Source organism: Cyprinodon tularosa, unplaced genomic scaffold (assembly GCF_016077235.1).
Source record: "Cyprinodon tularosa strain WSP-4 unplaced genomic scaffold, ASM1607723v1 ctg1282, whole genome shotgun sequence".
Taxonomy (NCBI): Eukaryota; Metazoa; Chordata; class Actinopteri; order Cyprinodontiformes; family Cyprinodontidae; genus Cyprinodon; species Cyprinodon tularosa.
In genome coordinates, this window is record NW_024038095.1 from 98583 (window position 1) to 117051 (window position 18469).

General features: G+C 35.3%; 1 protein-coding gene across 1 annotated transcript; it reads left to right on the forward strand.

Annotated features, from left to right (window-relative positions):
- The first annotated feature begins 7573 nt into the window (after positions 1-7573).
- LOC119777850 (macrophage mannose receptor 1-like) lies at positions 7574-9857 on the forward strand. The gene is made up of 5 exons (XM_038276858.1): positions 7574-7626; positions 7714-7802; positions 7961-8356; positions 8452-8808; positions 9242-9857. Exons 2-5 carry the CDS (start codon positions 7769-7771, stop codon positions 9598-9600), a joined length of 1146 nt encoding a protein of 381 aa, XP_038132786.1. The 5' UTR covers positions 7574-7626; positions 7714-7768; the 3' UTR covers positions 9601-9857.
- Positions 9858-18469: the final 8612 nt, after the last annotated feature.

The following is an 18469-nucleotide window of genomic DNA, read 5'->3' on the forward strand; positions in this document are numbered from 1 at the left end:
TGTAATAAAGAAACTATAACAAAAATGTTTTTTCTTTAAGTCTGCCCACAATGTAACTTTTGAAAATACTGAGGATGCAAGGCAGAGAATAAAAAATGTTTAGTAAGCCTTTTTCCAAAGCACTCAATTAGAGGAGGAAGCAGTGGAAATATATCAAAGGGAGCATAGTAACATTGTATTGGTAAATGCTAACTGATGAGGAAGACTCATCTAATATTTATTAGTTTATATATATATATATATATATATATATATATATATATATATATATATATATATATATATATATATATATATATATATATATATATATATATATACAATCCATGTAATACTTGTATATATATATATATATATATATATATATATATATATATATATATATATATATATATATATATATATATATATATATATTGCGTCCATACAGATAGAAGTGAAGTTAGTGGAGATGTGGGGAAAGCATAGGACTTGGAATATTTAACAATTAAAATATGGACAAAATAATTAAATGTAAAAGTTGATCATTACAATCCATGTAATACTTGTCTTTAGAATTGATTGATGAATGTTCTGATTTTAGTAATGAAAGCTGATTAAATGTGCTAATTTGTATTAGGTGCATTAAATCCTTTTACTAAATCAAATGAAAAAAGATTTTGTCAAGTGACTGCTTTGGAATATTACAGTTCAACATACCTGTTCACAGTGATATATCTACACCAAGACATTAAGGTGCTAAACAGATTTAACTCTTAAGACAATGGAGTGAAAAGATTTGAATCCTAAAAATGTAATTCAGTTTGAAGGCCTTAGTTCTTGACATGGCTGTGATGGATTCCAGTCCTGGCTGGTTAACCTTTGCCGCATCTTTTCAGACATCCCAGGTTCCAAAAACTCATTTCAGGGAGATAGACTTGGGATGTCTGTCTTTTCCCCACTCTCTCTTAATCGTTTCTCATATCCGTCTAATGAAAAAAAAAAACACACAGCACCATTACAAAGCAACAATTAGCAACAGAAGGAACAGCATATTTAGATTTTGTTAAAGGATTTTTTTCAAAAATGTTTGCAACATTGACAGCCTATAACTTAAAATTATATAAAATATATTATATCAATTTAACTGCATTAAACAAAATAACATACTGTAAATAATTTTTTAATTGAAGTTATATAGAGAGTAAAAAATTTTATAAATTTATTAAAATAAAGAGAAAAGTTGTAAATATATATATAAGATATACAATAACAACAATATGAAATGAAATAAAATATTGTTTACATATTTAGAAATACATATTTGCTTGTGTGTGTAGGGAAAGCTGCAATTAGTGTCTGGAGTTCACCTCTTATTCTGTGATCTCTGTGTTTTTCTCCTTTTTCTACGTATTTATTGGACATGAACAGACAACAAAAAACAACTTAAATTTGATCATTATTATAACTTGGATTTTAAAGAAAAAAAAAACAAGATGAAGTTACTTTCTTTGACAGGTGTCCATTTATTATAGGGCTTTATGTTTGTTCATGTACATGAGCCACTGACTACAGTGACATCAATATTCAAATTGTCTTTTAATCAAAAAAAGTCAAATGTTTTTGTTGGACCATAGCATTTCACTGAAACCTGACTTACCAGCTTGGAAATTCCAAAGAGAGGACAAAACCATTGGTAGGTTTCACCTTTGCTCATCAATTGATTATATTTCCATTATTATACTGCATTAGCACTACAGTCTTGTTATTGTATTTTATGATTTGTTATCTATTATTTTTTTTAACAAGTCATACATAATATGTCCTATAGAATAATCTTTGAAAATATTGTAATTGTATCCGGACTATATAAAGTTTCTTTAAGAAAGAAAGAAAAACAGACTTATTTTCCCCATTCTTTAAAATACATCAGAATATTTGAATGCAAACCATTTAAACCTCCCTGATTCCAAAAAGGCAAACCACTTACCTTTTGACAACCCTAAATGTTGACACTCCTTTTAGCTGATTTTTTGTTCTTTTGTCCATATCAAAACTGACGGCTACCACTCTGTTAGGGAGTTACAGTTAACCAGATATCTGACTTTTGTTTCTCTTTCTGTATTTTTATCAAGTAGTTACAATTATTAACAACTCCTCGTTTCCTGGCAAACAGCTCTTACGGCTCAATTAAGTTTTTTTTCCCTGTGGTTGCATTGAATAATGTTGTTGTCATGGCTCATAAAATTCACAATGACATTAATGCACTGATTTGGATGGACCATTTACGGTTTAAGAAATAATAATCTAGTAGTTTACACACACAGTCCCTCCAAAATTGTCAATAAATTTGAGTTAATTAACTATTAGGAAAAATGATTTTATTTGAATAGCTAATCCAGACACATGCAGTGTTTGCAAATTTAATTGGGACTTTTCATTGAGTTTCATAGTTTGTAGGGCTTAAACAAGACCCTTACTCTAACCTGTTTACCCATGGCCTACAGGTGTAAACCCGCAGTAAATAATGCAATGAGCAACCAAACAATGTGTAATGCAAATTCCAAACATGCAAAAACAGACAACAAATGAAAAATAAATAAGAAATGAGCTGCAAACAGCTAAAAACATGTGACATGTGGCAAAATGGGCTGCAAACACATTTATGATGCAAAGTTAAAAACATGCAAACACAAAATAACAATAAAAATGCTGCAAACAAAAACAGACCAAGCTACATCAGTTCAAACATGACTCAAAGTTTTTTTTTACTATTCTTGAAAATTATAGGGCTTTTTTAAACAGCAGTAGTAAAAAATATGCTTGAGAAAATGCAGGTCTCATTGTATTATATTTGTTCTACATCATGTCAACCACAAATGCAGTAAATTTCGGACCTCTAGCTACAATAGTTCCAGAGGTGTCGGGCTTTAAACTTTTAGTGTCACCAGCGTCTCCAAAAATCTCCAAATGTGCCAAATTGTGCCAAATGCATTTACTATGCATTGCTTTAGTATTTGACCCACATAATAACACTGAAACATTTTGATGGCCACAAAATGTTTATGAAGCAAGTATTTTCTACCTTTTTTCAGAATCAGTGTAACAAATTAGTGTTACAAAATGTAGATTTTTGTAGGTACATTTGATAGAGTGATTTTTGTTTCTGGTAATGTGAGAGGGTTCACCTTCCTGAACTGCATTTAGTTTTAGTCTTTTGAGAGTACCTGTACCCCAAAATGAATATATGTTTAGAAAAAACTTCCCCAAACAGTCCAAATAAATAATCCAACATTGTAAATAGCAGCAGAAAACAATAACACTCCATTAAACAATGGAAAACAGTCTCAAGATTAGTGTGAAATAGGTAATCATTGCTAACATCAGGGTTAATGACAGAAACAAAAACATTCACAGATACAATACCATGTAAAATCTTCCACTGCAGGTTAACGGCTCATTGATCAATGGTGGTTTGTAAAGCTCTCTCCACTCAGATCCAACACTGTCACTAAGACATAAGTGAGCTCTCCATGGTGTGTCAGCTCTGCCATTTGATTTGTTCCTCTGCAAAATCTTAACAAATCTTTTCGCATCTAGAAAACAAAAATCAGAAGATATATCGTTTTTTTTTTTTTTTTTAAGTCCTGCACGGGAAATTTCACGGAAGGGAAAATACTTCCAGACAGGAGGCAAGGCTATTCCTGCAAGTTGGACTACATATCATAGAGTCACCACACTTGAGAGCCAGAACTGCCTGAGAAGAGTTGGCCCCACCTGACTGTCCTTATAGCTGGTGTCAGGAGGAGACAGCTTTGGGAAAGAAACTGTTCCAGTACCTGGTGGTTCTAGTCCATTGGCTTCTGTAACGCCTCCCAGAGGGCAGGAGTGAGAAGAGTGTGTGCGCAGGATGAGTGGAGTATTTAGTAATTTCTTGGCCCTTCTCAGACACATCTTCCAGTAGATTTCCTTGATGCAGGAAGCGATGCCCCAGCGCTGGGCAGTTTTCTCCATCCTCTGCAACGCCTTCTGGTCTGAGGCAGAGCAGTTTGCATAACAAAATGTGATACAGTTGGTGAGGATCCTTTAAATGGTGCAGTGGTGGAAGTTCAAGAGGATCTGTGACAACAAGTGGTTCTTCCTTGGGGTCCTTATGAAGAAGTGGCACTTATTGCTTGTTATCGCATTGGATTAAGCAAACTCTCTTTGAGACCTGCTGTTGGACAAATGGACTGGACTGGAGATTAGGCCTGCACGGAACAGAGGCCAAGGCCTTCCACTCCACCAAGCCAAAACAGTAACATCCATCCTTGCCCCCTTCCATCTGATGCTTTATAAGTGCAGTGCTCTAGTGAACTAGGTAGTGTTTTATCTGAAATAAGCTGTGGATGCTAATGCTCACCAAACAGACTCAATGAGCAATGCAGTTCTGAAGAGAGAGCTACAACGGGCTGACTAGCATGGTTAACTCCAGCTACCTCATGCCGTGTGGAGAACTTTAACCTTTCCTTTGTTACAGCTGGACCCGCCTGGACCAGCTAAGCTAACCCTCTTCTTTCAGCCTCATCACAGTTTAACGCATTCCCCAGGATTCAAATGCAATGCCCTAACCACTAGGCCAAAAAATCGTGTGCTTGACAGAGTTGCCACTGGTGAATAGGCCACTCACATTGTGCTGTTACCCAAAAAGGATGGGGGAATACAGACATGGAGATTTCAAAGTAACAGTAAATCCAGTGCTAAGTGCAGAGGAATACCCACTACCTCTAATGGAAGATCTGTTTGCAAGTCTAAGTGGAGGACAATCAAAATAGACCTCAACCAGGCTTACCTGCAAATATTTTTAGATTAAAACTCACATGAGTTATTAACAATAAACACACACAAAGCACTCTTTCAGCAAGCAATGGATCAGATCCTCAGCGGTTTGTCAGGAGGTCAGTGTGATTTTGATGTCATCTTCTGTACAGGAGCAAACAATGTACAACACCTCTACTACTTGGATTCCACTCTCCAAAGACTGCAGGAGAATGGGCTAAGAGTATGCAAAAAACTGAATATTTGAAGCCATATGTGGAGTACCTAGGTCACTTGATCAATGCAAAAGGTAGTTCACTCTGTTTCCTTGTATTTAAAATAACTTCCTGTTGTCTGCGAATAAAAAAAACGCATTTACCCTCATCCACCACCTGCACTACTTTAGCGATCAAAAAGGTGTTTGTTACTTTATTAATTCTCATGGATTCTATAAAAAAACTAATTTGTTTATTTCCCTGTAAACTGGAATATGTTGTGTGCCTGGCCTTTTTGCTCCTGCTCAGTGCAGGTTACGGTGCTGTGGATAAGGATAAAGCTGCATCTGTTCTCTACACCAGTGGTTCCAAACCTATTTTGACTTTTGTACCAGTTTGGGCATTTTGTCTTACCAAGACTGATGATTGTCCAAAAGTGGAATGTACAGTAACTAATTATAAAATACAAATGATTTTACTTAATCTTTTGACTTAAGCATTTAATTTTTAGGGTTTTTATTCTTTCTATCCCCCCCCCAAAAAAAATAAAATAAACATAAATATTATGCCTGGAAGTTAGTAAGGAATCAAAATAAATACAAAATTAAATCATATCATAAATCTGTATTTATAAAACTGGAGCTCCTCTGAGTAACTCCCTTATAATCAAATTTAAACTCCATGAATTAGGAACAAAAAATGATATTCACACTGACTTAATTAGTTTTCCTTTGTTTTCATCAAGACGCCTGAACTTGCTTTGATGAGCTCCGATAGCTCAACGTGAAAAACAGCTGATCCCAGGCTGTTCTCTAAATCCAGTCTGTTCCTCTGCTTGGATTTCATATTTTAAAGCTGCAGATCAACTTAAACATATAAGAAAAACATATGTTTTGGTTAATAAAAGCTTGTTTTATTTTTCAATTGGATCCTCACAAAGAAACAGATCCTAACCCTATTTTATTCCCTAGGAAATAACTTCATGTATCCCTTGCAATGCACTCGCGATCCACTAGGGGTATGAGTACCCCTGGTTGGGAAACACTGCTCTACACCATACTTATCATTACTTTAATCTTATTTAATGTTTCTTATCAGCACCTTTCCCCATGGCAATGCGTCCTTTTGTTATGGCTATGAGCCAGCTTAACATACAACTGTGTCACACATCATCACCGTATCTCAAATGCTTAGCTGATTTTCAGTCTCTTAGTCTCCTGTTTAGGTCAGATACAAAAAAAAACTACTGAGTAAAGTGAAAATTACTGCAGATGAAGACAATTACTTGTACTTAGAGTCTTTTGTGTAAAGGATGAAATAACCAAGAGTACAGTCCGCTATTAGTTAGTCTGACACATGACCCAGGGCTTTTTTTGGCTTATAATGGCTATATTACATTTGTAATCCTAAGATTTTTTATATGCTGCAGAGGGATTAGGGTAATAGGCCGGCATACACTGTATGTGTTTTGACCTTTTTGGGCTAATTCTCCAGTTGAGCGAGAACTTTTTGGATCAGGCTGTGTTTCGGGCGAATCCTACATCCTGTGATATACAGGGAGTAATGAGCAATCTCATGACTGCCTCCTATCAGGAAGGTCGGGAGAAAATTAAACATGTTTCAAATTCAGTTGACCGTCATGAGGTGCTTGTTACAGTTCTTGTACCATTTCAATGTCTAGAAGTATCTCTTTAGTAGTTTTAATGCATCATTAATTCTTATTTTGTTGAGTACAAAGGGAAAATGACCTGTATGATAGCCCCATGGTGTGACGACTTCTGCAGGTTATTGATGATGTCTTAGGGTGAGAGCAGGGCTGGAAGATGCTCAATGATTTTTTTTTAACTTTTTTTTGTTTTGTCTTTTTAAAAATTAGAAGTATGAAAACACTGAATTTAATGAAGGATGGACCCACAATAACTGGATGTAATAATTAGAATGTAGAATATTTGATTAGCATTCTGTATCACCAAACGTAGAGTTAAACCTGGAAAACCTATGCCGACAAAGCGATTTCTCTGCCTAATTTTAAATTTCCGAAAAGAAATCTGCTTTGTAATTTTGTTTTTGAATTATGGTTGAGTAGAAAGACATATTTTTATTAATAGGATTATTTAAAATATTTTATATGTTTTAAATGCTTTATTCTATTTAGTTAAGTGTTGATAGCACATTTCATGTTTTCTAGGTCTTAATGTTTGAGAACCTACACATAACTTTGGGGTTGTAAAGTGTTTAAAAAATAAAGATTGATTGATTGAGGTTTAAAAGAGGAGAGTTTAAAATTATAGACTGAACTATTAAAAATGTCAAGAAGGCAAAGTTTAAAGTGGCCCATCAGGCTTTGTCTTTCTGGTGTGAACTTGTAAAATGTTCAAAATGAAACTCAGTTTTGGAAAATTATTTTTTTGCACTATAACCCGACAGCCATCTAAAAAAAGCAATGAATGTTGTTTTAAATTCCATCATAGCAACACTTTGCTCATTTGTTTATTTGACATTTTGTATATGCAAATAGAGAATCTGTCTAATACAACAGATCAGGTAGCACTGAGCTTACTGAGAACTGTCTATAACAAGGCATCCAGCGATTTAATGATTTTCAATCCGAGTGGAAGGACATAACCAGGCTTAGGTTTGTATTTTAACCAATGTATAACTATTATTATTGGGATTACATTTCTGGAAACAATATTTCCTTTTTATGTCTTGTTTTTTCCAGGTTCTAGATTAAAACAAAAAAGAAAATTCAGATATTTCAAACAGACGCTCTAAATATGCACTGGAAAGTTTTTCTTCTTACTTTAATGGGTAAGTTGTAATGAAAAACATGTTATCCTTGACATTTTACCTAAAATTTGTACAAAAACCACTGGATGAAAGTTTCAGAGGAGTTTTATTATTATTTTGGTTTTGAAGCTGATGGTATGATTTGCTTTAAATGTTTGTTGTTGTTTTTTTTTCTGTAGCTCAGAGTTATCTGATGGTCTGTCAGCTCTATGAGTATCACTACATTAAAGAGCTAAAGACCTGGACTGAAGCTCAGCAGTACTGCAGAGAGAAACACACTGACCTGGCCACAGTGTCTGACATGACAGACATGAAGAGACTCCTCTGTAACTCAGCAGGAAACATGAAGGAAGCTTGGATTGGTCTGTATGATCAAAGAGATGCCGAGAGGACATGGCACTGGTCTCTCCCTGGAGTGGAATTCATTGAAAGTGAGAAAAATTGGGCAGATGATGAACCGAATAATAAGGGAACCGATGGTCAAAATTGTGGGATTACATGGAAAAGTGATGGACTTTTCCTCAAATGGGGAGACATATCATGCAATGAACTTTATCCTTTTTTCTGTTATAATGGTGAAAACCTTTTCTATTTTCTTTTATATATCTTCTTCTATCTCACATCTGCATTTGACTAAGAAGCAATAGTAATCTAATTATTTATTCCACAGATAATGACACATCAAACAAACTGCATTTTGTTAGAGAAGAAAAGACCTGGCTGAAAGCTCAGAGTTACTGCAGAGAGAAATATACAGATCTGGTCAGTGGACCTAAGCAGCTGCAGAAGGAACACATTGAACTTAACTTAAGTTTTGAAGATATACAAAAGGACTACATATTTATCGGTCTGTTCAGTGACACCTGGAGGTGGTCAGATGGAAACAGTTCCTCCTTCAGGCACTGGAATCTAGAGTTTAACAATCAGATAATCAACAGCGGTCAATGTGCCATGGTTGTGTTTGATGATGGAGGTAGATGGAGGAATGAGAACTGTACTGTCAGAAAACCTTTCATCTGTTATGATGGTGAGTTTTTTTCTTTTCCTAAAAGTTGATAAATATAACACTAAAACCAACAAGGAATGTATTTGAGACAAAAAAATTATTTTAAAGTAAAACCAAGAAATACAGTATTTCATATCTGCATATTAACTGTTGTCGAAAAGGTCTGGGAGCAAGATCAGATATATAAAAAAAAAAAAAAAAGAGAGATAATTGTCCCGTTGGTATACTGTGTGCTAAACTGTGCTTAGCTATATGCATTGCTTAACCTTTGCCTTTTGTTACAATAACTTTTTTTTTTTTTACTAAAAATCTAAATCCTAAGCCCTACTAGTCTATCTTGGTATATTCTAGGCAGTTCTAGCCGTTCCGGTATTCATTGATGGTTGGATGGACCATAAGTCCTGGGGAATGACTTCCTGACAAGATGTTTGCTTGTCTTTCCTGATTCCTACAGAGAGTAATGTGATCCTGATCAAACAAAATAAGACATGGGCAGAAGCCTTATCGTACTGCAGAGAGCACCACCATGACCTTGTCACCATCACCGACCCCACTGAGCAGAGATCAGTCCAGCAGAGTGTCAAATTTGCATCAACTCCTTTTGTGTGGATGGGACTGGGCTACGCCTGCACCCTCGATTTGTGGTTCTGGGTAAGTGATGAGGTGGTCAGCTATGAGAACTGGGGACAAAGAGGACAGATGGATGAATGTGACATGTCTGGAGCCATGGATGCAGGAGGAAACCATCAATGGTTTAAGAAAATGTATACTGAGAGGTTTAATTTTGTCTGTTTAGAGAAAAGACGTGGGTAATGAGATGCTGTGTATCAAGACCAAAAGCTGTCTGTAAAAAGAGGTATATTAAGTTGTTTTGGCTTTGTTTCACCATAGACAGACAGACAGACACAAACACACACAGATACACAAAGAGACAGATAGGCAGACAGACAGACACACACAGACAGACATACATACAGAGATAGTTCACTTTAAAGTGAGATTTCTTGTTTTCTTAATTCTTCTAAAGGTCCCCTCTATCTGCTCAGTCTGCTGTATCATAGGGAGGTCCTTTGAATATACAGAAAAAAATATTCTGATTGGAAATACTTTGTAATGTTTTTAATCATGGAATCCTTGTATGTCTTTTCCAATGTTTTATTTCAACCTTTTAAATAATTGCATTTGAAAATGACTTATATTATCTGCTTGATTACATCATGTTGTCTAATTTGTTTTATTTTATATGTTCAATGGCATACTCAGTCCTTGATCTTCCTACGCTAAATTAAGTAATCTTGTATATTTTATTTTTACTTGACAAAAAACTTTTTGGGGGAAATGCTACTTTTAATGTATATACTTAACACACCTCTTTGTGTCACTTATTTTTTCTAAATCATTTATAAGTTAAGGCTATAAGACCCCCGATTTTACCAAGCTGCACAGGGAGTTGTGATATCTCATTAGCTTTTGCTTAATCAATAAGGTTAAGAATTAGCTATTATTTTTCTCATAAGACTACTATAGATTTTATCCAGAAGAAAAACCCTGATGAAGTAATGCAGTCTTTATTCAGACACCATGTCAAGTTTCTGTGGATACATAATATATGCAAAAACCAATAAGCATTAGAAATCCAATAACAAGAATTTAACACATTTAAAGTAATCATCTTTGTTTACATGAATATAAACAAAATATCTGTCCTGTAAACATTCCAGTCTGAGGGCCGGATTTATCAAGATCCAATTTTGCGTGCAGTAATTTGCGCTCGCAAACTGGAATTTTGCGAGAGGGGCTGAACCATGGTTTGCGGGTGATTTAACAAGAGCGATTGCGTAGCTGGTGGCAGGTGCAAAACTGTTGGAGACGCCCTATTTAAATGATGGTTTTGCGCGTTTTGTGGTTTGCGGCAAAGTAGTTTGTAGTTTCTACAAACTAGTGCATTAAGAAATTTAAATCTTACAGTGACACCCAACAAATATATATATATATATATATATATATATATATATATATATATATATATATATATATATAAGGAAAAAACGTTGGCAACCTTTATTCCCTAAGGTGGTATGTGGCTGAATTTCTACTTCACTGCAGTAAAAAATAAAAAATAAAAAACAGGTGTTTTGTATTGGGCTGTAGAAAAATGCACATACCAAATGGCTCACAAGAAGTGACTGTGGATGAGATTACACATCCCCGCAGCATTGGCATGTTGCTCCACAGGCGCAGGGGGGGAACCCCGACCCGGTCGGACAGCACTTCTGAGATTGGGAGATCCCAGCTCTCGCTGCAACCGTACGCTGGAATGACCCAGATGCAAAAAAGTGCAACGTTGCAAGGAGTTTTGTGATATCTGGTATTGCGTGGGTCCTCCTTGTGGCTGGCTCCAAATCCATTCGGAGTTCCCCCAACAGCTCCAAAATGGCAATGCTGGATAAACAATATGTTTTGATGATCGTTTCCTCGTTCATTCCAAAAATATTCACACGGAGTGAAAAAATGCGTTCTCTGCGTCTCCTTGCTTCATTTCGATGTCTCCTTCTTGCGACAATAACCGCTGACATGTGTGCGCAATTATGCATACAGACCATTTGCACCTTCTTTTGAAACGTGTTAAATATAGAGTCAGATACCGTTAGCAAAATTGCTTTCAGGTTTAATAAAATCACTTTGCGAGTTCTAAATTAATATATTTACATGTTCTCCTCCCACAAGACGCACTTTTGCGTGTAAACGCCACATATTGCATATTCATTGCAGAAAAAGTACTAAATGGATAAGAGGCGCTATTTAGCATGTTTTAAAGACCAAATCCTTTTAGCACGCTGTTGATAGATCAGTTTGTACATTTTTTAGCGTGCGCAGTGAAATAGCTCACGTTTTTATACATGCAAACCTTTGATAGATCCGGCCCTGAGTATTTTGACTAGATTTGACAGGACTAGAATAAAAATAAATTTTGAGCATTTAAAATTCAGAAGATGATGAGGTTAGTTTCCTGCTCTGTTGGTAATGGGGGATGGTTCAACTTGGCATGTATCAATGTCATCAATGTAACATGTTTCTGATTGGAGAAAGAATACTTATTGCAGCTGCACTGCAAAAAATCTAAATCTAGAGAAATCATTTTTTCTTAAAATAAGTGCATTTGTTCTTGAATTGAGGAAGTAAAAGAGACATTTTGCCAATGGAACAAGACAATTTACACTTAAAATAAGAAAACACAATTGCATTGTCTTATTTCAAGTGCACATTATCTAATTATCTTATTTTAAGAGTAAAATTACTCATTCAATTGGCAAACTATCTCATTTACCTACTCAAATTAAGGGTGAATACACTTAATTTAAGAAATGTTTACTTATTTCTAGGTCGTTTTTGCAGTCCTCTTAGGAAATCCAACTCAAAGAAGAGTAAGCTGATATACTTACTGGAATATTTCTTCATTGTGTCCCACATGTTCTTGCTGTATATTAATGTTGACCTGTAAGTGTCTTATTTTGATTAACTTTCCTCAGCAGATTTTTTTCTCAGAATTTCACACAATGCTGAAGATTCTAAACAATCATTAGATGCCTCTGACCTATTTGATGGCCTCAATAAAGTCCAGATAGCAGAGCTGTTTTGTCTCAGCCAATTATATGTATATTTTTTATAGAGACTGCAATAAATAAAGTTAGTTATATATTGTTATTTGTTTGTCTTTTTTCTTTTTTTTTTTTTTGGATACCACCAGTTTTGTGGTTGTAAAAAAACAGAAGGGGGATGGTGGGATTGCATGATATTGTTTTTACATGTAAGGTAAGCCGGTCATTGACCTTGACCAAGGCACTTTACAGTAGAACTGCAGTCAGTCCCTGGATTGGCATGGCTATCACTGCCCTACATAGTTAGGGACACATTTCCCACTCGGATCAGCTTCATAGTCATGATAGCCCACTTATTTGATATTATTTATTTTGCTCAGGCTACTAGTAAGCCCACAGCTTGCCAAATGTTGAAAGGGCACTATTATTGCCACTGTCTTTTAACAACAGCTATACTGCAGCTCCTTTTAGCAATGAGTGCCAACTATAGTATTGAAGCTCAAAGCAAATAAAATGTTAGGATACAGAGGACTTAATTAATAAATAACAAAACACTAGATCATAATATTTATCCAAATATAATTTTTTTACATTCTTTGGTTTCAAAAAGTTGTACATAACACATTTGCATAATAAAATAAAAAAAAAAAAGGTCTGATGTTTTTGGTTGTTTTCACACCCCCTTTAGATCACATCTTTATTCTTAGATATTTCATTAAGTTAAGAAATCATACCTCTAAACTTTGAACAAGTGGTTTGTTATATTGGCATTTAAAAATGTTTAAGATTCACAATTTGATAATTGTATTTTATTATTCAAGTAATGTAACTGAAGAGGAGACGTTAGAGGTAAACAACATGTAAATTAGGGCTCTACAGTATAAAAGCACTGCTTTGTTTTGTTTTTTAAACAGCAGTTTTCCATAAGGAAGTAGAGTGCTCTCACCTCATATGTTTTCTGTTAATAGCAAACAAGGAAATAGCATGAAAAGCAGAGCGACAGAAGAAAAAATATAACCAAACAACACAACATGAAAAAAAATAAGAGTTAGGGAATAAGTTATTCTACTTTTTCCTACCTTAAAGTGTGCTTTGTGATAAAGTAAGTGAAGAAATTTGATTAAATAGCATCCATCCATCCATCCATCCATCCATCCATCCATCCATCCATCCATCCATCCATCCATCCATCCATCCATCCATCCATCCATCCATCCATCCATCCATCCATCCATCCATCCATCAATGGTTTAAAAAAAGATATACTGAGAAGGTTTAATTTTGTCTGTTTAAAGAAAAGATGTGGGTAATGAGATGCTGTGTATCAAGACCGAAAGCTGGCCGTAAAAAGAGGTGTATTAATTTGTTTTGGCTTTGTTATACCATAGACAGACAGATAGATATACAGACAGAAAGACAGACAGACACACACACACACACACAGACAGACATACATACAGAGATAGTTCACTTTAAAGTGAGATTTCTTGATTTCTTCATTCTTCTGAAGGTCCCCCTCTACCTGCTCAGTCTGCTGTATCATAGGGAGGTCCTTTGAATATACAGAAAACAATATTCTAATTGGAAATACTTTGTAATGTTTTTAATCATGAAATCCTTGTATGTCTTTTAAAATGTTTTATTTCATCCTTTAAAATAATTGTATTTGAAAATGACTTATATTATCTGCTTGATTACATCATGTCTAATTTGTTTTATTTTATATGTTCAATGGCATACTCAGCCCTATAAAGTTACTTATATATTGTTATTTGTTTTTCTGGTTATTTGATGGATACAACTGTTTTTAACAACAGCTATGCTGCAGCCCTTGGAAGCTGACAAGACAAAAATTAGTCCTTTTAGCAATGAGTGCCAACTATACTATTGAAGCTCAAAGCAAATAAAATAAAAAAGTATTTTTTTATATTGACTATTAAAAAGTTTAAGGTTAGCAATTCGATCACTGTATTTTATTATTTAATTGATTTAACTGAAGAGGAGACCTTAGAGGTGAACAATATGTAAATTAGGGCTCTATAAAAGCGCTGCTTTGTTTTGTTTTTTGGTGCTGTTTTTTTTAAACAGCAGTTTTCCATAAGGAAGTAGAGTGCTCTCACCTCATATGTTTTCCTTAATAGCAAACAAGGAAATAGCATGAAAAGCAGAGCGACAGAAGAAAAAATAAAACCAAACAACATGACATGAAATAAAAATAAGAGTTAGGGAATAAGTTATTCTACTCTTTTCTACCGTAATTTTTGAATTTTGATAAAGTAAGTGAAGACATTAGATTAAATAGCACCCATCCATCCATCCATCCATCCATCCATCCATCCATCCATCCATCCATCCATCCATCCATCCATCCATCCATCCATCCATCCATCCATCCATCCATCCATCCATCCATCCATCCATCCTTCCATCCATCCCTGCTCATTCAGAACAGGGAAACAAGGGGCCGACCCTCAAACAGCACTGAGCTGAACATTTCTTAAGCATTTTAAGTATATGCAAAGTTGTTTGAAGCTTACAATCAATCAGACAGCGGGGAAAGTGAACTGAATATTGCAGCATTATGCTTTTGTAAAGGTCTGACCTTTAACTTCAATGTGCAAAGCACTCAATTTATGAAAGTTGTTAAACTTGAACAGTGCTGCTTTAACTGCTAGCTTGGTGCTGAAACATTTCCTGAATTTTTACACCCCTAAAAAATCCTTTGCCTGATTGAGACACGATAGAAAACTTTAGCTCTCCTCTGCTGTCATTTTGAACCCTTTGTTTTGTAATAGAAACACACCATGTAGAATGTATTTTTTCTTCTGTCTGCAGCCCAAAGTGTCAAAGAATATTACATTTCATGAAATTGTTCTAGTGTAAATCAGGACTGGTGCTGCCATCGAGAGGGCTTTTGGTCTTTTTGCTTCCTTCTCTTCTATTCCACAGTATTTACACCTGTGGCTTTATTCGGTTACACATTTAGAATCCCTGCTTAGGCTTCAGGTACTTAGAGATTCACTTCCAAACAGAAACCCCATATTCATATCTTCAGGTAACACAGAGTACATGTCAGACTTAATAATATTACTTTAGCGATAGTTTCAAGGTGTTTGCTTTATTGTATATCTCGTACCATGTTTTTTGGTTGTGCTGTTCTTTTTTCTTTTTTTTTTTTTTTTTTCTCCATCTCATTACAGGTGTTGAAGCAGACTGAAAATGTTTTGTCATTGTCTCCTTCCTATCTCCTCTTTCTTTCATCTTTTGTCCTGTGTTTTTCTTTTTCTTTTTCCTTCTTCTTCTTCTTTTTTTCTGCTCTACTTACATTGCAGTGTCCATATGAACTGTAAAACTCCCTGCATAATTATAATAAAGCAATTTATATACATGAAACAAGTGGAGCAGTATGGCAAATGCGATACCGCTACACTTGTGAAAGTAAAATCTGTTGGGCTCCTTTTGGCATCAAGACAATTATTCTTATTGCCACCTTGCCAGACAGGACACTGTAAAAAAAAAAAAAAAAAAAAAAAAAAAAGAATCCCTGCTTTTAACTATTTGATGTTTTAATCCTCAAAGTTGTTTTAAAGTAAAAGCAAAATCCTACGTTTCTCTAAGGTGAGAGTGACCAATAAACCTTTTTTTTTTTTGCTAAGAATCATCTTGTTATTTTTTTAATATTGTAATGGTGCTGTGTATTTTGACTTTTATGTGCATCTAATCTGGCTTGCAAAATAATCCAGCTAGCATTTTGAAATGTTTTCTTATTGTGGCGACAAGGTTCAGTTTCGAGAATAAGGAAGAGGACAAAAAATATTTTCCACAAAAGAGAGGCACACTTTAAAGATGTTAAGTCTTTAAGTTACCATAGTCTTAACAAGACTTTCAACTGCATACAAAAGTTTTAAACAGAGCATGACACTTTTTCTGGACCAAGTCCAGGAACAAGTTTTTTTGGCAAATGAAAATATCCTAATCCCAATTCAATCTGGAGAGGCTCACACACATGAATTGTGGCAATTAAAGGGATTTATTTATGAATCTGACAGTGGTGCTTGGACACAGCAGAAGATATGAAAGGCGTGGCCGAAAATGAGGTTGGATACATTTTGTAAGATTAGGATTACATATTACATTGGTGGTGGATTCAAGGCCAAAGAAGTAGGAAGCCAGAAGGCGCTTTAAAGTCTTAAACTGGAGAGTTTTGAGCAGAACAGGACTGTAGGCTGAATGAGAATTTGATGGTTATTGGCATTGGGCGGAGGCGCTTGATGAGGTGACTGAATGCAGATAAACCTTGGATGAGCCTAAACTTTCTCTTAACCAGGATGGTAGAAACGGGAACACAGGATGATTTGAGAACAAACCTCCTCAGCATTCTAGATGAGGTTTCAGACCACAGGAGCGTCATGATGGATTTTTGGGTGGGGGGGAGAGCGTGAGGGCCAGCTCCTCACCTCCATCACTCAGTAAGAACAGTGAGGGTTGGGTGATACTCATGCTGTTAGTTATACAGAAAGGAGGTCAGGTTGGGTTCGATAAACGAGGTAATGAACGTGACGTAGCTACTGAGAGAAGAAGAGGACGATGAAGAGTGTGGGGGTGGGTTAACATGAAGAGCGCTCCAGTTTTCTCCATCGCCGCCTTCCCCCTCATGTCCCTCGAAGCAGCTTTTCTTTCAGACACTAGGACCTCAATTTTAACAGTCAACAACACAACAGTGGTCAATGTGCCACTACTGTTTTTAAAGATGGATGCTGCGTACTCTCTTATGATGGTGAGTTTTCCAACAATTCTAAAACATTTAGGGAGGAAGGCTTTTTTACAAATATATATATATATTTTTTTCCCGATGGATAGTAAATCTGTTTCAAAGACAGCTATGTTCAGTTTTTATCATTATCCTGCCACTTATGCTTGGAAAAGAAAAATAAACAGTAAGTGTTGGTTTAGATGTGAATAAATGAAGGAGTCATTGTGAGACATAAAGTTTGTTGTGTCTTTAAGTTGTCTTTAAATCTATATTTTAAATAGATGGTGTGTATTAGCTGTGGCTCTTACACTAGAGAACATTTTTGAGCAGTTCTAATAAATTGTAGTAGTCTAGCGTACATAGTGATAAACTGTTCTCTACAGTAAGGTGGATTTTCTATGGCAGGGGGTTATAAATCCTAGTAAAAGAAATACGTTCTGAATAAAGATCTAAAAAACAGACTTTGTTGTAATTATCTATAGATATTCATTTTTTCTTTCATTCAGATAAAGTGATCCTATTTAAAGAAAATAAAACCTGGGATGATGCCTTATATTACTGTAAAGATCACTACCCTGACCTGGTCAATATCACCAACCTGGATGAGCAGATATGGATCCAGGAAAAATTATTTAATATATGATGACTAAAAATGATATAAATAAATAAAATGTAATTATAATTCAAATTCATATTTGAGATGATTCTTCATGTCTCTTTATTAAGTATTTTTATATTAAAACATGCATACATTCCCCACTGCTGGAACAGTTGAGTCAGGTATAGCTTTGAAAAGATAGCAATAAATTCTCCAATAAGCACACAGAACAAAAGGGAGGCACGCTAATTAACTGAACCTCTAGCATCCAAGAAAACATATTTTAGATAGATGCTTTACCTACTTAAAGACAGTGTCATTCTGTACCTGTATTCATATAATGTATTTTAGAGAGTTGCTAGATCTTATTATATTGGTAAAGTCTATCCCTTAAAATATACCTCATTTTTTCTAAGTAGAGCATAGTACCGTAGTTATAACCTGATGCCAAACCTGTATTTTAAGTAAATTTTTAACCTTCCACAAAAGTAAAACATGGGCAACCCCCTTTTTTTGTCCAAGCTCAGGTTCTTTACCAGAGGCCTGGGAGCTTGAACTATCTGGGCAGTGTCTTTGATGTTCCTAGAACTGCACTTTTTTGGACCAACACATAAAAGAAGCAGGCCTTGAGCACCAGACAATGGAGGCCTATATCTACCAAAGCAGGTAAGATCCCAGGCACAGAGGCAGCAGCAAAAATCCACTATCTCACAGCAGGGGTTAAGATGCTGG

Bases quoted from the DNA above. Each gene is read 5' to 3' on its own strand.
- LOC119777850 (XM_038276858.1), top strand. From the start codon at position 7,769: ATGCACTGGAAAGTTTTTCTTCTTACTTTAATGG. The intron at 7,803-7,960 runs GTAAGTTGTAAT...TTTTTTCTGTAG, and splicing joins TTTTCTTCTTACTTTAATGG to CTCAGAGTTATCTGATGGTC. The intron at 8,809-9,241 runs GTGAGTTTTTTT...TGATTCCTACAG, and splicing joins ACCTTTCATCTGTTATGATG to AGAGTAATGTGATCCTGATC.